Source organism: Ranitomeya variabilis, chromosome 6 (assembly GCF_051348905.1).
Source record: "Ranitomeya variabilis isolate aRanVar5 chromosome 6, aRanVar5.hap1, whole genome shotgun sequence".
In the NCBI taxonomy this organism is placed as follows: Eukaryota; Metazoa; Chordata; class Amphibia; order Anura; family Dendrobatidae; genus Ranitomeya; species Ranitomeya variabilis.
The window spans coordinates 276,689,524-276,709,298 of record NC_135237.1 but is presented as its reverse complement, the minus strand read 5'-3'; the positions used below and the strand labels follow the sequence as shown (position 1 = coordinate 276,709,298).

The window sequence follows — 19,775 nt, the reverse complement described above, 5'->3', positions numbered from 1 at the left end:
AAAAAGTTTTCCCTTTCCTTTGAGGACATGGGGGTATTGAAGGATCCCATGCCATAGACAAAAAAGCGGATACCTTCCTGAAGTGTCCATGGGAGGCAGCCGGGGGGGTGGGGGGGGGGTGACTAATACCTGCGGTAGCTGTCATTTGTACTGCCTGGTCACTGATGGTCTGGCTAGACCAGCTAGAATCACAGCTAAGAGAGAGAACCTCTACGGACACCAGTAATGAAAGGAGCTGCTGCTTTCTTGGCTGATGCATCGGTAGACTTGGTCAGGCTGGCAGCCAGATCGGCAGTCTTTTCTATTGCAATTATTGACAAATCTCCGGGCCCGGATGGGATACACCCCCGAGTACTGCAGGAACTAAGTACAGTCATTGATAGACCATTATTTTTAATCTTTAAAGACTCCATAATAACAGGGTCTGTACCACAGGACTAGCGTATAGCAAATGTGGTGCCAATATTCAAAAAAGGGGCAAAAACTGAACTCGGTAATTATAGGCCAGTAAGCTTAACCTCTACTGTGGGTAAAATCCGGGAGGGCATTCTAAGGGATACTATACTGGAGTATCTGAAGAGGAATAACCTCATGACCCAGTATCAGCACGGGTTTACTAGGGACCGTTCATGTCAGACTAATTTGATCAGCTTCTATGAAGAGGTAAGTTCCGGACTGGACCATGGGAACCCAGTGGACGTAGTGTATATGGACTTTTCCAAAGCTTTTGATACGGTGCCACACAAAAGGTTGTTACATAAAATGAGAGTAATGGGGATAGGGGAAAATATGTGTAAGTGGGTTGAGAGCTGGCTCAGGGATAGGAAACAAAGGGTGGTTATTAATGGAGCACACTCGGACTGGGTTGCGGTTAGCAGTGGGGTACCACAGGGGTCAGTATTGGGCCCTCTTCTTTTTAACATATTTATTAATGACCTTGTAGGGGGCATTCAGAGTAGAATTTCAATATTTGCAGATGACACTAAACTCTGCAGGGTAATCAATACAGGGGAGGACAATTTTATATTACAGGATGATTTATGTAAACTAGAAGCTTGGGCTGATAAATGGCAAATGAGCTTTAATGGGGATAAATGTAAGGTCATGCACTTGGGTAGAAGTAATAAGATGTATAACTATGCTTAATTCTAAAACTCTGGGCAAAACCGTCAATGAAAAAGACCTGGGTATATGGGTGGATGACAAACTCATATTCAGTGGCCAGTGTCAGGCAGCTGCTACAAAGGCAAATAAAATAATGGGATGTATTAAAAGAGGCATAGATGCTCATGAGAAGAACATAATTTTACCTCTATACAGGTCCTTCTCAAAAAATTAGCATATAGTGTTAAATTTCATTATTTACCATAATGTAATGATTACAATTAAACTTTCATATATTATAGATTCATTATCCACCAACTGAAATTTGTCAGGTCTTTTATTGTTTTAATACTGATGATTTTGGCATACAACTCCTGATAACCCAAAAAACCTGTCTCAATAAATTAGCATATTTCACCCGTCCAATCAAATAAAAGTGTTTTTTAATAACAAACAAAAAAACCATCAAATAATAATGTTCAGTTATGCACTCAATACTTGGTCGGGAATCCTTTGGCAGAAATGACTGCTTCAATGCGGCGTGGCATGGAGGCAATCAGCCTGTGACACTGCTGAGATGTTATGGAGGCCCAGGATGCTTCAATAGCGGCCTTAAGCTCATCCAGAGTGTTGGGTCTTGCGTCTCTCAACTTTCTCTTCACAATATCCCACAGATTCTCTATGGGGTTCAGGTCAGGAGAGTTGGCAGGCCAATTGAGCACAGTAATACCATGGTCAGTAAACCATTTACCAGTGGTTTTGGCACTGTGAGCAGGTGCCAGGTCGTGCTGAAAAATGAAATCTTCATCTCCATAAAGCATTTCAGCCGATGGAAGCATGAAGTGCTCCAAAATCTCCTGATAGCTAGCTGCATTGACCCTGCCCTTGATGAAACACAGTGGACCAACACCAGCAGCTGACATGGCACCCCACACCATCACTGACTGTGGGTACTTGACACTGGACTTCAGGCATTTTGGCATTTCCTTCTCCCCAGTCTTCCTCCAGACGCTGGCACCTTGATTTCCGAATGACATGCAAAATTTGCTTTCATCAGAAAAAAGTACTTGGGACCACTTAGCAACAGTCCAGTGCTGCTTCTCTGTAGCCCAGGTCAGGCGCTTCTGCCGCTGTTTATGGTTCAAAAGTGGCTTTACCTGGGGAATGCGGCACCTGTAGCCCGTTTCCTGCACACGCCTGTGCACGGTGGCTCTGGATGTTTCCACACCAGACTCAGTCCACTGCTTCCTCAGCAATCTTCCTCAGGGTCCGGTCACCTCTTCTCGTTGTACAGCGTTTTCTGCCACATTGTTTCCTTCCAACAGACTTACCATTGAGGTGCCTTGATACAGCACTCTGGGAACAGCCTATTTGTTGAGAAATTTCTTTCTGGGTCTTACCATCTTGCTTGAGGGTGTCAATGATGGCCTTCTTGACATCTGTCAGGTCGCTAGTCTTACCCATGATGGGGGTTTTGAGTAATCAACCAGGCAGGGAGTTTTTAAAAGCCTCAGGTATCTTTTGCATGTGTTTAGAGTTAATTAGTTGATTCAGAAGATTAGGGTAATAGGTCGTTTAGAGAACCTTTTCTTGATATGCTAATTTATTGAGACAGGTTTTTTGGGTTATCAGGAGTTGTATGCCAAAATCATCAGTATTAAAACAATAAAAGACCTGACAAATTTCAGTTGGTGGATAATGAATCTATAATATATGAAAGTTTAATTGTAATCATTACATTATGGTAAATAATGAAATTTAACACTATATGCTAATTTTTTGAGAAGGACCTGTACAAGTCACTAGTTTGACCACACTTAGAATACTGTGCACAGTTCTGGTCTCCGGTGTATAAGAAAGACATAGCTGAACTGGAGCGGGTGCAGAGAAGAGCGACCAAGGTTATTAGAGGACTGGGGGGTCTGCAATACCAAGATAGGTTACACTTGGGGCTATTTAGTTTGGAAAAACGAAGACTAAGGGGTGATCTTATTTTAATGTATAAATATATGAGGGGACAGTACAAAGACCTTTCTGATGATCTTTTTAATCATAGACCTGAGACAGGGACAAGGGGGCATCCTCTACGTCTGGAGGAAAGCAGGTTTAAGCATAATAACAGACGCGGATTCTTTACTGTAAAGGTACCTTCACACGAAGCGACGCTGCAGCGATAGCGACAACGATGCCGATCGCTGCAGCGTCGCTGTTTGATCGCTGGAGAGCTGTCACACAGACCGCTCTCCAGCGACCAACGATGCCGAGGTCCCCGGGTAACCAGGGTAAACATCGGGTTACTAAGCGCAGGGCCGCGCTTAGTAACCCGATGTTTACCCTGGTTACCAGCGTAAAAGTAAAAAAAACAAACAGTACATGCTCACCTGCGCGTCCCCCAGCGTCTGCTTCCTGACACTGACTGAGCTCCGGCCCTAACAGCACAGCGGTGACGTCACCGCTGTGCTTTCACTTTCACTTTAGGGCCGGCGCTCAGTAAGTGTCAGGAAGCGGACGCTGGGGGACGCGCAGGTGAGCATGTACTGTTTTTTTTTTAACTTTTACGCTGGTAACCAGGGTAAACATCGGGTTACTAAGCGCGGCCCTGCGCTTGGTAACCCGATGTTTACCCTGGTTACCAGTGTAAAACATCGCTGGTATTGTTGCTTTTGCTTTCAAACACAACGATACACGGCGATCGGACGACCAAATAAAGTTCTGGACTTTATTCAGCGACCAGCGACATCACAGCAGGATCCTGATCGCTGCTGCGTGTCAAACGAAACGATATCGCTAGCGAGGACGCTGCAACGTCACGGATCGCTAGCGATATCGTTACAAAGTCGTTTCGTGTGAAGGTACCTTAAGAGCAGTGAGACTATGGAACTCTCTGCCGTATGATGTTGTAATGAGTGATTCATTAATTAAATTTAAGAGGGGACTGGATACCTTTCTGGAAAAGTATAATGTTACAGGGTATATACACTAGATTCCTTGATAAGGCGTTGATCCAGGGAACTAGTCTGATTGCCATATGTGGAGTCGGGAAGGAATTTTTTCCCCCATGGTGGAGTTACTCTTTGCCACATGGTTTTTTTTTGCCTTCCTCTGGATCAACATGTTAGGGCATGTTAGGTTAGGCTATGGGTTGAACTAGATGGACTTACAGTCTTCCTTCAACCTTAATAACTATGTAACTATGTAACCCAGCAAGCCCTCTGACTTAAATGTTGGCCAGGAGATCTCCAAAGTCAAGACTATGCTCCATTCCTTGTGAGGGTGAATTCTTGTTCGGGCCTACGCTTGATATTTTGGATAAAGCGGGGAATAATAAAAAACACTTCCCTTTCCTCTCCAATACCTTATAAGAAATCCTTTTTGAGTAGGACATTTATCTGGAGGAAGCCCCCCAGAAACCTAGATAAGTGGGAGTATAGAAGGGGGAAGGGGTTCTTGTTCAACAGGCCCCCCAATGACAACAAGAAGACCTCCCAATAAGAGTTTTCCCCAGGTGGGGGAAGGTTATCTCTTTCTTCCATCCTGGGAAAGAATGTCGAACAGCTCTTGGATCTTAGACCTAATAAAATCAGGTCTAAAACTTCACTTCCTCTCTCCTCCCCGTCCAAATTTTATAATGACACACCAGTGATCTTCAAACGAAGAGCAAATAGCCTTAGAGCACTAGGTTCTGGGTCTGATACGGAAAGCAGTCCTTCAAGAGGTCCCTTACTGGGGAAAAAGGCAAAGGATTCTACTTCCCTCTGTTCGTGAGCAAAAAGCCAGATGGAACGTTTAGTACAATCATAAATCGAAAGAAGCTAAACAAGTTACTGAAAATCCAAACCTTAAAGATGAAAACAATAAAAATATCAGTAAAAATGCTGCTTCTGGACTGTTTCATGACTGTTCTGGACCTAAAGGATGCATACGATCACATCCCCCCATCCACAGAGACTACCGGAAATTCTTCCGCTCCCGATAAATGGAGTAGTAAAGCACTATCTGTTCACGGCCCTCCCATTCGGTCTAGCCATAACTCCACAGGTGTTCACCAAGATAGTGGCAGAGGTAATGGCACACTTGAGGGAACAAGATATCCTAGACTGTCCCATACCTAGACTATTTTCTGATCATAGGCAACTCACCCCAGCATTGCAAGAACCAACTAGAGAAAGTCATGGATTGCTTGGCCAACTTAGGCTGGCTTTTGAATCTAGGGAAATCCAAAACCGTGCCGAAACAAGTGCAGTAATATCTGGGTATCATATTAAACGGAGAAAGTTCAGAAAATCATAGCCCTGATATCTCTGATAAGGAACCTCCCCTCTATGACCTTGCGGAAAGCGATGTTCCTTCTAGGTTCCATGACTGCCTGTATTTCCGCCGTTCAATGGGCTCAGAAACACACCAGAGATTTGCAGTGGGAAATTTTATAAACCGAAAACTCTCTAACAGGGCATTTAGAAGGGAAGTTAACCTTGTCATCAGAAACTGTACTTTCTATAGAATGGTTGATGAGGATAAACAACTCTGGGCATTCTGTGGGCGATTTCAATCTCTCAGGTTCTGACCATAGACGCAAGCCCCAGGGGTTGGGGGGGGCTCACCTGAACGACCAGATAGCTCAAGGGGGTCTGGTCAGAGGACCTAAGATCAGTATCCTCAGACATGAAGGAACTATTGGCAGTGAAGGTCCCCCTTTTAGAATTCTTGAACACTCTCCAGGGACACTAGGTAAGAGTATTCTCAGACAACCGGATAACGGTAGCATACTTAAATCACCTGGGAGGAACCCGGTCCCGCCCTCTCATGAAAGTGACAAGGTCCATTTTTCAGTTAGCCGAGGACAACTTGGGGTCTCTATCTGCACTCCACATAAGAGGGACAGAAAATGGCAAGGCGGATTTCCTAAGTCGGACCCAGCTGAGACAGGGCAAGTGGGAACTGAATCAGTCAGTGTTCGATCAGATCGCAGAAAGGTGGTGGCGTCCTTCCATAAATCTACTTGCCATCAGTCAGAACAGGAAGGTAGATGCATTCTGCTCAATAGCCCCCAAAGAGAACCTCATAGCGTTAGATGCCTTCATGATTCCATGGGGCCACATCTAGCCTATGCTTTTCTTCTGATTGCCCTCATTCCGGTGGTTCTGAGGAAAATCCGGGAAGACAGGGCACCAGTGATCTTAATAGCCCCCTTCTGGCCAAAGAGGACGTGGTTTTCTTGGCTGAGGATGATGTCCATCTCCGACCCCTGGGTACTTCCGGAGCTTCCGAACCTTCTTTCTCAGTTACCGGTTCTTTATCCTCAGGTAACAAACTTACACAAGACAGCCTGGAATTTGAGAGGGCTCTCCTGAGTAATAAGGGATTTTCCCCGAACTTAATCTCCACATTGCTACAAAGTAGAAAACCTCAAATCCAAAATGAGTCTGAAATTGCCATAACAATGCAATAAAGACTAGAAAACACAATTCCAATAATTCTAATATTATAATGTTTATTAATAATTATACCATATATTAATTCATAATTTTACCAGTAATAACCTAATATTGCACTTTTTATGGCACATTGTGTAATTAATTATAGATTACTTTGAATTTTTATGTATTTGATTGATATAATGTTTGTTTGGGGAACCAAATTTAATATTGGATAGTAAAAATTGTATTTGTCACTTGTTCACTTTATAAATATATTGGCACTGATTGATTGGTAGTACATTATTTATATTGCATACTGGAATTGATGGTACACAATGTATTAATTTGTAATTGTATGATTAATAATGAGTTTTTAAATATATTACCGGATTGAAATCTGGAATTATATTTAATATCACTTTTTGCACTTTATCTATTTATTTTTATTCATTTATTGTATTTAAAATTATTGTGTCTTAAACAAAGTAATTTTAATGGGTTTTTTTATATAGTGATGAATAGTTATAGATTATATCATGGATGTTGTATTATGATGTGTTTATTTATAAATATGTTAAAATTATCGTTTGTTATAGGGTAATACATGCGATGTATTTATATCTACCACTTGTTCAATAATGCCGTGCTTATGTCTTCCTGATCCCGGAATGTGCGCTGCTGTGTCTGTTTTATCTCGCACAGACTTCTCTTGTTTCCGGCATACAGAACTCGCCGACATGCTGAGCGCTCATTACTGAGCGCCAGCCTGTTTGCGGTTCACGGCCCGGAACCAGTGAGGTCATTTCCGGTGCGCGGTGAACGGCATCAGCGCCGGTGATATTCCGGAATCACGCAGCTGTTCGGCATATTTGTGATGGATAATTTGATTGGTGGGGGTATGATTTAAATGTCCAGCGTCCCTCTACCCCGACACGCCCCCTGAGGAAGTGTTACGAAACGCGCGTCGGGGTTCAGGAACGGGGACACGGACATCATACCCCATGTAAGTAAAAAATCTTCTTTTTGCCCACCTTTTTTATTTATAGTGTGCATTTGCAACATATCAATGAGGTAAAGAGCATCGTTTGAGATACATGCTGGATGGCAGTAATACAAATGTAAGCTCCGGTTCATGGTTATAAATGCACTTTCTGTGTGAAATAGCTAATAGTATTATGGGCGTATTAATGATAGGCTGCCATCTATGAGAGGACTAAATGTTTCTCTATTAAAGGCAGTGGTCTGTATATATTGGAAATTTTGCTTACATAGGGGTTATAAAATTGATGTTATGTGTATATATCCGCTCCGTTTTACATTGGAGGTTATTACTGGTAAAATTATGAATTAATATATGGTATAATTATTAATAAACATTATAATATTAGAATTATTGGAATTGTGTTTTCTAGTCTTTATTGCATTGTTATGGCAATTTCAGACTCATTTTGGATTTGAGTGTAGTTCTAACACAATAAAACAATAGGGCCTTTTCTTTAGGTGATTAAAGGGAACCTGTCACCTGAATTTGGCGGGACCAGTTTTGGGTCATATGGGCGGGGTTTTTGGGTGTTTGATTCACCCTTTCCTTACCCGCTTGCTGCATGCTGGCCGCAATATTGGATTGAAGTTCATTCTCTGTCCTCCGGAGTACACGCCATTGCCTTACGCAGGCGTGTACTCCGGAGGACAGAGAATGAACTTCAATCCAATATTGCGGCCAGCATGCAGCCAGCGGGTAAGGAAAGGGTGAATCAAACACCCCAAAACCCCGCCCATATGACCCAAAACTGGTCCCGCCAAATTCAGGTGACAGGTTCCCTTTAAAGTAGAAAACCTGTAACCACCAAACTGTATAGGAAAACATGGAGAAAGTTCCTTTCAGCATCAGGTTCCAAGTTAAAACGAGGGGTTCCACTAACAGCCATCTTAGAGTTTCTACAGAAGGGACTGGAACACGGGCTAGCTACAAGTACTTTAAAGGCTCAAGTCACAGTATTAGGGGCCCTATACAATCACGACCTGGCTGGGAATCGGTGGATATCCAGATTCATCAAGGCATTGGCCAGGTCTAGACCCATTCCCTCTCTGAATACTCTTTCTTGTGATTTAAACTTGGTCCTTACAGCCCTGATCAAACCTCCTTTCGAATCTCTGGCAGAGGCTTCGATGAGAATCCTGTACCTTAAGACATCACTTTTAGTAGCTCTCACATCAGCTCGTAGGGTCAGTGACATCCAGGCATTATCTGCTGGCACTCCCTTCACACAAGTCTTGGAGGATAGAGTTATTCTCAAGACCGACCCAGCCTACCTACCGAAAGTAGTGTAGCGTTTCCATAGATCTCAGGAGATCTCCCTCTCTTCATTTTGTCCCAATCCCAAGAACAGGGAAGAGAGAGTATTACATACACTAGATGACAGAAGGTGCCTAATCCAATACCTAGCAGTCACACGAGAGTGTAGGAAGGATAGATCTCTTTGTGTTCTTTCAGGGACTTAGTAAGGAGCAAAAAGCTTCTAAGGGCACGTTGGCGACATGGATAAGGGACACAATCACCCTGTCATACTCCTCACGTGAGGTGGCCACCCCAGAGAAACTGAAAGCTCATTTGATAAGGGCAGTGGCAGCCTCCTGGGCGGAAAGAGCTGGTTCCTCAATAGAGCAGATATGTAGAGCTGCAACGTGATCTTCCCCCTTTACATTCTTCAATCGCGATCGGCTGGATCTAGCCTCTTCTTCAGACCTTTTGGTAGAAGGGTTCTGGAAGCGGTGGTCCATCCCTAATGATACATTCTCTGCAAATCTCTCCGTGGTGCCGTCATGGGGGAAGGAGAAAATCGTAATTACTTACTGGTAACTGGATTTCTCGGAGCCCATGGCAGCACCCGTACATTACCTTCCTTCACATGTGGGTGTGCACACTTATTTTTCGTTATTTATATGTAGTCACATGGTGTTCCTGTTAAGTTTCATAGTAATGTTGAGTATTGTGTTAGTAACCTAGAGGTCCTCTCGTGCTCTGTAAACAACTTATGCGGGAGAGAGGTACCGTCCTTTTTTTCTGAAGGTTTCCTGTCCTTGAAGGGCGGATCCCCTTTCTCCGTGGCGCTGTCATGGGCTCCGAGAAATACTGTTACCGGTAAGTAACTACGTCTTTTGGGCCACTAAACTTTATCAACATGCACAAGAGACAGCAAAAATGCAGCAAAACCTGCTTTTTATAAGCAGCTTTAGTGTTTTTTCTATGTAATATAGCTACAGTGTTATACAAGTTTCAATTGATGTGCATGTATATAAATGTAACTGGAAGAAATAAATTGTGTTTACTTCTAGCTTCACAATGCAGCTACAACACTGGCATCTGACTTATTAAAATACCATGCTGACCACATTGTCCTAAAAGCTTTGAAAATAGCTGGAGCAGAAGGAAACCTAGAAGCAGTGGCAGAGTATACCTGCAAGTTGTCGGAACAAAAGGAACAACTTGTAGAGGTAAGTTTTAGCAACTGAATGATTTACTGTCTGACCGTTTTACTACCTGTGGCCTGTATGTGTCTACAGCTATATTGTCCCAGAATCTACTGATTTTGTTGGTTGTGCTTAAGAATAGAGATATATATTTTTAAGTAACTTTAAAGCACAATACAACTAAATGTTTTTACGCTTAGTAGTGAAAATTACTGAAAAAATAGTCCTCATTTGGCTACTAGGAGTACTGAAAGAATATTGAGTTTATCATTTCCACTTATTGATGACACAAGTACCTCTCAATGCTACCTCTTGGCCCTCAGGGCCATGGTTGTAGTTATCAGTTCAGCCTATCCGTTACTGCAAACAGAGGTAGGGGAGAGCCGTAACAATATCCTTGTTGTTGTTCTGGTTACTGGAAGTACGAACCCGTATTTATAATATGCTGCCCTTATGTAGGGCAGTATAACAAGCCGACAGATATGCTGTAAGCATCATAGGTATAATGTAATTAGTATGTATTCAGGGCAACTTTGGTGCAGTGTTGTCAGTGTTTCTTAGCTAAAGCCAGGGATAGATATACAGGTCCTTCTCAAAAAATTAGCATATAGTGTTAAATTTCATTATTTACCATAATGTAATGATTACAATTAAACTTTCATATATTATAGATTAATTATCCACCAACTGAAATTTGTCAGGTCTTTTATTGTTTTAATACTGATGATTTTGGCATACAACTCCTGATAACCCAAAAAACCTGTCTCAATAAATTAGCATATTTCACCTGACCAATCAAATAAAAGTGTTTTTTAATACCAAACAAAAAAACCATCAAATAATAATGTTCAGTTATGCACTCAATACTTGGTCGGGAATCCTTTGAAGGAAGCTCAAAAGTTGAATGTATGTTCAGCAAGTAGTTTTCAGATTGCAGTGCATATGTTTATTCTTATTTTACCTTTATTAACCCCTGACCTCGGACGGGATAGTATGTCCGAGGTCAGAACCCCCACTTTGATGCGGGCTCTGGCGGTGAGCCCGCATCAAAGCCGGGACACGTCAGCTGTTTTGTACAGCAGACATGTGCCCGCAATAGCGGCGGGTGGAATCGCGATCCACCCACCGCTATTAACTAGTTAAATGCATTTAGCTAGCACTTCCGGCCATCGAGCCGGAAATGCGCGCATTTCTGACCCCCGTCACATGATCGGGGGACAGCGATGCGTCGGCATGACAACCAGAGGTCTATTGAAGACCTCTATGGTTGTTGGTCAGATTGCTGTCAGCACCACACAGTGGTCAGCGCTCATAGAGATGCAGCAATTCTACTACATAGGAGGGATTGGCGCATCGCTCCTATGTAGCAGAGCCGATCAGGCTATGCCAGCTTCTAGCCTCCCATGGAGGCTATTGAAGCATGGCAAAAGTAAAAAAAAAAATCACGAAAAATGGAGACTCTACGGTTATCGGAAAATTGCGCAATTTTTTTTTAGCAAAGTTGGGATTTTTTTTTACCACTTAGATAAAAAGTAACCTAGACATGTTTGGTGTCTATGAACTCATAATGTCCTGGAGAATCAAAATGTCAAGTCGGTTTTAGCATATGGGGACCTAGCAAAAAAGCCAAACAAAAAACAAGCTTGGGATTGCACTTTTTTTTGCAATTTCACCGCACTTGGAATTTTTTTCCCGTTTTCTAGTACACAACATACTAAAACCAATGATGTCCTTCAAAAGTACAACTTGTCCCACAAAAAATAAGCCCTCACGTGGCCATATTGACGGAAAAATAAAAAAGTTACGGCTCTAAGAAGGAGGGGAGCGAAAAACGAAAGTGCAAAACCTAAAAAAGCTGGGGTCATGAAGGAGTTAAAGGGAATCTGACAACTGACACACACGGCCCAGTCCTCAGGCAGCATGTATCTGTCGCTGGCTGTATGATTTCAGCCATGTACAGTGCCTTGTGAAAGTTTTCGGTTCCCTGGAACTTTTCAAACTTTTCCCATATATCATGCTTCAAACATAAAGATAACAAATGTAAATTTTTGGTGAAGAATCAATAAGTGGAACACAATTGTGAAGTTGAACGAAATTATTGGTTATTTTAAATTTTTGTGGAAAATCAAAAACAGAGAAGTGGGGCGTACAATATTATTCAGCCCCTTTAACTTTAACTTTAACTGCGATTACAGCTGCAAGTCGCTTGGGGTATGTCTCTATCAGTTTTGTACATCGAGAAACTGAAATTCTTGCCCATTCTTCCTTGGCAAACAGCTCGAGCTCAGTGAGGTTTGATGGAGATAGTTTGTGAACAGCAGTTTTCAGCTCTTTCCACAGATTCTCGATTGGATTGAGGTCTGGATTTTGACTTGGCCATTCTAACACCTGGATACGTTTATTTGTGAACCATTCCATTGTAGATTTTGCTTTGTTTGGGATCATTGTCTTGTTGGAAGACAAATCTCCTTCCCAGTCTCAGGTCTTTTGCAGACTCCAACAGGTTTTCTTCAAGAATGGTCCTTTATTTGGCTCCATCCATCTTCCCATCAATTTTAACCATCTTCCCTGTCCCTGCTGAAGAAAAGCAGGCCCAAACAATGATGCTGCCACCACCATGTTTGACATTGGGGATGGTGTGTTCAGGGTGATGAGCTGTGTTGCCTTTACGCCAAACATATCGTTTGGCGTTGTTGCCAAAAGTTCGACTTTGGTTTCATCTGACCAGAGCACCTTCTTCCACATGTTTGGTGTGTCTCCCAGGTGGCTTGTTGCAAACTTTAAACAACACTTTTTATGGATATCTTTGAGAAATGGCTTTCTTCTTGCCACTCTTCCATAAAGGCCAGATTTGTGCAATGTACGACTGATTGTTGTCCTATGGACAGACTGTCCCACCTCAGCTGTAGATCTCTGCAGTTCATCCAGAGTGATCATGGGCCTCTTGGCTGCATCTGATCAGTTTTCTCCTCGTTTGAGGTGAAAGTGTAGAGTGACTGCTGGGTCTTGGTAGATTTGCAGTGGTATGATACTCCTTCCACATCAATATGATCGCTTGCACAGTGCTCCTTGGGATGTTTAAAGTTTTGGAAATCATTTTGTATCCAAATCCGGCTTTAAACGTCTCCACAACAGTATCACGGACCTGCCTGTTGTGTACCTTGGTCTTCATGATGCTCTCTGATCTTCAAACAGAACCCTGAGACTATCACAGAGCAGGTGCAGTTATACGGAGACTTTATTACACACAGGTGGATTATATTTATCATCATTAGGCATTTAGGACAACATTGGATCATTCAGAGATCCACAATGAACTTCTGGAGTGAGTTTGCTGCACTGAAAGTAAAGGGGCCAAATAATATTGCAAGCCCCACTTTTCAATTTTTGAATTTCCACAAAAATTTAAAATAACCAATAAATTTCATTCAACTTCACAATTGTGTTCCACTTGTTGTTGATTCCTAACCAAAAATTTACATTTGGTATCTTTGTTTGAAGCATGATATGTGGGAAAAGGTTGAAAAGTTCCAGGGGGCCGAATACTTTCGCAAGGCACTGTGTATTTGACTCGGAAATGATGCGGTGTTTCAGAGAAAAACATAGTTTGACAGGGGGCGGTGAGTAGCCGCTGGGAACCAACCTGTCCGACTATTCTCCCGTCTATCTTGGTCTCCGGCGGCATCTCCCCACCCATTGTCCACTCCCTAAGAGCATAAAATTTTCAAAATGTTTCAGATTTTCTTCTTTTTTTTTTTGTTCTTACTACAAATGGTGGATTGTTACAGTATAGCACATCACCATTCTACTGTTGACACATGGAATGTACTGTTGGAGTAAGATGATATTGTTCCTGTTAAGCTGCAGACAGTTGACGATACCACAGTAAATGATGGGGGTAACAGTTATGACCTAAAGCTATATTAATTGTTTTTGTCTTGGTGCTTTATACTGAATCATAACATAAGGGCATAGACATTTTTCATTACTAAGGAATTTCTTCTCTTGCTTGCAGACTTGTCGGCTGTTGAGACATGTTTCAGGCACAGAACCTTTAGAAATCACATGTATTCATGCAGAAGATACGTTTCAGGTGACTGGTCCTCAGGTATGGAAAGCTATGAAATCCTGTTTTGCCTTTTTGACATTGATAGAAAAAGCAAGCAAACAGTTAATATGAGGTGACACTGCAGTCATTATGAACGGCAAAAGCAAATCTAATTAAGAAGACTCGACAACATAAAACGTTTTTGTTTATGCAGCAACCCGACTTTAAACAATAGCAGAATTTACCAATGGGTAATTACGGATTTTACTAGTCGGAATCACTGCCAAAGTTTATCTATCCCTTACTGAAGTGCTTTTAGTGAGAAGAAACATGTAACTGGAGCACAGGAGCTGGCACTCTGCTAATGGTGCAGGAACATAATGTGACCTGGCCTAAAGGGAAAGGAGACCGTTTTATTAACTCCATCAGATTATTTCCTGCTTTATGGAGGCCAATAATGTGAATATTTGTGTTACCTGATATCTCTTAGAAATGCTTCTTTCCAGAAGGCACAGATCCCTCTATTCATCTTCATACAATCTGGTCATCGAGGAGTAGATCTGAAGAACAATGATTGTGCGGCCCTTATTTTCGTTTTGGATCTAATTGCCTCTCTTTATTTATCGTTATACATGGCTACTTTTTTTTTACAGTGATAGAAACTGCAATATGTTATCTGTGCTAATCATTAGAAATATTCTTTATATTACATTATCTGGTCAAAATTCTGCTATCCATGAAAAATGGTGCTAAAGGTTGCGGCTTTCCCTGGCTAACGTTAGTGGCAATATGTGTTTCTCCACCCCCAGCTTGTCATTACTGGCTTCAGTGATATCGTATATTTTCTTTTTCATGCCTGTGCATTTACCCATATAGGGTTTTATTTTCATTTCTGTTATTTATTGCTTAATATACAGGGTTAGCTGTGTATATGGATACACCTAAAATAAAATGAGTAGTTGGTGATATCAACTTCCTGTTTGTGGGACAAAAGCATATGGGAGGGGAAAATCTTTTCAAGCTGGGTGGTGATCATGGTGGCCATTTTGAAGTCGGCCATTTTGAATCCAACTTTTTTTTCCAATGGTAAGAGGGTCCTGTGACACATCAAACTTATTAAGAATTTTACAAGAAAAACAATGGTGTGCTTGGTTTTAACGTAGCTTTATTATTTAATGAGTTATTTACATGTTTCTCTTTGTTTACAGCCATTAACATGTCACAGAGGTTAACACGTGAGGAGCGGATAGAAATGGTGTTTGATGCCTGGTGAACGCAGTACCCGGGTCATTGCAGCAGATGCAAGACACCCTACGCAAGAAAACTGTCACCATTCCCATGTTATTTAGGCGTATCCATATAAATGGCCCACCCAAAAAACGTTTGCCTTATCACTGAACATAATGTTCTGTGTAAACTGAGGGTCCTGTTCCAATTTTTTTTTGCCCATTCTGCAAATTCAGCGTGTTGATCTGGCATCAGTCGAACATCCCTTCGGCGGATATTAGCTACTCACAAATGGCACCCTTACAAAATCCAGCTGCTGCAGCATCTCATCGAGGATGAGCTAGATCGGAGCGCTGAATTTGCAGAATGGGCAAAACAAAAATTGGAACAGGACCCTCAGTTTACACAGAACAATTATGTTCAGTGATGATGCAATTTATATTGATACACCTAAATAACATGGTAATGGTGACCGTTTTCTTGCGTAGGGTGTCTTGCATTGAAATCTGATGCAATGACCTGGGTACTGCATTCACCAGACATCAACACAATTTCTATCCGCTCTCACTTGTTAACCTCTGCGACATGTCAATGGCTGTAAACAAAGAGAAACTTGTAAATAACTCATGAAAGAATAAAGTTACGTTAAAACCAAGCACACCATTGGTTTTCTTGTGAAATTCTCAATAAGTTTGATGTGTCACATGACCCTCTTCCCATTGAAAAAAATAAAGTTGGATCCAAAATGGCCAACTTCAAAATGGTCACCACCAATCTTGAAAAGTTTTCTCCCTCCCATACACTAATGTGCCACAAACAAGAAGTTGATATCACTAACTATTCTCATTTTATTTAGGTGTATCCATATACAGTATATGGCTCACCCTGTAAGAATTGTATGCATCTTATTTTTTCCTGTTCTATCTTGTGTCAAATGTGTTTGATACTGTATAATAGATGTATGTTTTTTGGGGGGGTTTTTTGGAAGTGGTGGGGGGTCTATTCTATAGAAGCTTCATTGCTATTCTTAGGCTATGTGCACACGTTGCTGATTTTCCTGCAGATCTGCAGCGGATTTGACGCTGCCGATCTGCAGATGTTTTCCATGCGTTGTACCTGTACCATGTAAACATATGGAAAACAAAATCCGCAGTGCACGTGCTGCGGGAAAAAAACGCGCGGAAACGCAGCTGTGTTTTTTCCGCAGCATGTCAATTCTATGTGTCGATTCCGCAGCTGTTTACACCTGCTCCTCAATAGGAATCCACAGGTGTAAAATTGCAAGTGGAATCCGCAGAAAAACCGCTGTAAATCCGCAGGTAATCCGCAGTGCGGTTTACCTGCGGATTTTGCAAAAACGGTGCGGAAAAATCGGCACACCAATCCGCAACGTGTGCACATAGCCTTAAAGTTGGTGGCTTGTACCAACTTTTTTTCTTACTCCAGTTTTCTACCATGCATTCACTACATTGATAAATTACCAAAATGTGGAAAATTACAGAATGTTTGTGTTATTTTCACCTCCCCACATTTTCCAATTTCCAGATTGTTTCAGCAGCAGAAACGCTAGCTCTACATCCAACCAGTAAGATTGCTAAAGAAAACTTAGATGTCTTCTGTGAAGCCTGGGAGTCTCAACTGAGTGATATGTCCATTTTAGTGCGGGAAATTAGTGACGTGTTTGAGGGAAGACGAGGTAAAAAAAAAAAAATGTCTGCCTATTAGAACGTGCAATGACTTAACTCTCCGGGGAACTGCTTATTTTATTTGTGTTTTACTGTAATAATTTTTTCCTTGGGACCATTTTCTCCAATAGCTTGAAGTATAATAAGTAGATGGTATTTAACTTATATTTCATCTTACTAAACTACCGTATATACTCGAGTATAAGCCGACCCCCCTAATTTTGCCACAAAAAACTGGGAAAACTTATTGACTCGAGTATAAGCCTAGGGTGGAAAATGCAGCAGGTGCCGGTGAATTTCAAAATTAAAAATAGATACTCCATACCGTTCATTATGGCCCCATAGATGCTCCACATAAAGCTGTGCACATATAATGCTCTGCACCGTTCATTATGGCCCCATAGATGCTCCACATAAAGCTGTGCCATATATACAATGCTCTGCACCATTGCCCCATAGATACTCCACATAAAGCTGTGCCATATATACAATGCTCTGCACCGTTGCCCCATAGCTGTGCCATATATATAATGCTCTGCACCGTTGCCCCATAGCTGTGCCATATAGTGCTCTGCACCGTTGCCCCATAGCTGTGCCATATAGTGCTCTGCACCATTGCCCCATAGCTTTGCTATATAGTGCTCTGTACCGTTGCCCCATAGCTGTGCCATATAGTGCTCTGCACCGTTGCCCCATAGCTATGCCATATAGTGCTCTGCACCATTGCCCCATAGCTGTGCCATATAGTGCTCTGCACCATTGCCCCATAGCTGTGCCATATATATAATGCTCTGCACCATTGCCCCATAGCTGTGCCATATAGTGCTCTGCACCGTTGCCCCATAGCTGTGCCATATATAATATGCTCTGCACCATTGCCCCATAGCTGTGCCATATAGTGCTCTGCACCGTCCATTATTGCCCCATAGCTGTTGCTGCTGCTGCAATAAAAAAAAAAAAAAAAACATACTCACCTGTTTTGCTTGCAGCTCCTCGGCGCCATCTTCCCGGCGTCTCTCCGCACTGACTGATCAGGCAGAGGGCGGCGCGCACACTATATGCATCATCGCGCCCTCTGCCTGAACAGTCAGAGCGGAGAGACGCCAGGAAGATGGCGCGACGCCCGGCGTGTGGAACGAGGACAGGTGAATATGTAATACTTACCTGCTCCCTGCGTCCCGCTCCTTCCCCCTGCCTGTCTTCGGTGCCGCAGCCTCTTTCTCTATCAGCGGTCACCGGCACCGCTTCATTAGAGAAATGAATAGGCGGCTCCGCCCCTATGGGAGGTGGAGCCGCCTATTCATTTCTCTAATGAGCGGTCCCACGTGACCGCTCAGGGGAAGAGGCTGCGGCACCGAAGACAGTGTGACGGGCAGGGGGAGCGCCAGGAACGCCGGGACTAGGTGAGTATATGACAGTGCTCACCCGCCGACCCCACCACCGATCATGACTCGAGTATAAGCCGAGAGGGGCACTTTCAGCCCAAAAATTTGGGCTGAAAATCTCGGCTTATACTCGAGTATATACGGTAGTTATAAGAATTTACTAATTTCTTACAGAGGTAAACATGCAAATGCCAATATGAATAGATGGTCTTTGTCATAATTAGTTTTACTTTATCTTGTTAAAAGGTTTATCCTCTTTGGACATTGCATAGTTGCTATAAGGGTCATTTTAAAGTAAGCAGATCACAAAATTGTCCCCCTGCTGGACCTCCTGCGATCAGCTTTAACCTCTTCGTGCATATATACAGCTCTGGCAAAAATTAAGAGACCACGGCAAAATGTTCAGTTTGTCTGATTTTTCTCTTTATAGGTATATTTTTGACTGAAATGTAAATTGTTCTTTTATTCTGTATACTTCGGACATCATGTCTCTCAATTTCCAAGCAATACATTTTGTATTTTTTTTCTGAAAAAGAAAAATGGTCAAAATAAAAACAAACAAAAAACAAACACACAAACAGTGCTTTCAGACCTCAAATAATGCAAAGAAAACAAGTTCATAATCATTTAGAAACAACAATACTAATGTTTTAACTCAGGAAGAGTTCAGAAATCAGTATTTTGTGGAATAACCATGATTGTTAATCACAGCTTTCATGCGTCTTGGCATGCTTTCCACCAGTCTTTCACACTGCTTATGCGCAAAAATGTAAGCAGTTCTTTGTTTGATGGCTTGTGACTATCCATCATCATCCTCTTGATTACATTCCAGAGGTTTTCAATGCGGTTCAGGTCTGGAGATTGGGCTGCCCATGACAGGGTGTTGATCTCTTAATTTTTGCTAAAGCTGTATGTAACTGTATGTCCTTCCCTGCAATGACCACATATGGAGAAAGCTCAGGAGCAATGCTACCTCCACATGCAGTGGAAGCTGGCAATATTACCTAGTCTGCATCTGTGTCTAATCTATATGTGTGGCAGCTTGAGCTGAGAAGCGGCAGTTAACCATTTAGATGCTGCTGTTAATCTTTAGTAACTGCCATAAGAAGAAAGATAGAGCTGTTTGAAATTACACTCATTACTTGTCTCACAGGAGAAAGCCTGCTCAAAGCTTATCTAGTGGATGTGTTCTTTTTTTTTTTTTTTTTCCCTGCATAATGCCTTCTGGTTATGATTGATCAACCTCAGGCAGGGGGAAAAGTACACGTCCCCAGAAAAGAATCTCTGCTAATACTCACTTGGACTTATAATAAATTCAAACCTAATATTTACTATCTAATATTTGTGCAAAGGAGTTGTCAAATTAAAAAATGAAAGCTGTTTGTTTCAGCTGTGCAGCCACTATTCCATGACGGCGACAGTTTAACATACTAAAACT

At 42.1% G+C, this 19,775-nt stretch overlaps 1 protein-coding gene across 1 annotated transcript in view; it reads left to right on the top strand.

The window, feature by feature from the left end:
- The window catches only part of CTNNAL1 (catenin alpha like 1), a 382,380-nt gene that overhangs the window by 273,426 nt on the left and 89,179 nt on the right, over positions 1-19,775 (top strand). Inside the window, exons 9-11 of the mRNA XM_077269686.1 lie at positions 9,858-10,016; positions 14,008-14,100; positions 16,813-16,963. Of these exons, the coding sequence (XP_077125801.1) occupies positions 9,858-10,016; positions 14,008-14,100; positions 16,813-16,963 (403 nt within the window). The remainder of the gene's footprint in view (positions 1-9,857; positions 10,017-14,007; positions 14,101-16,812; positions 16,964-19,775) is intronic.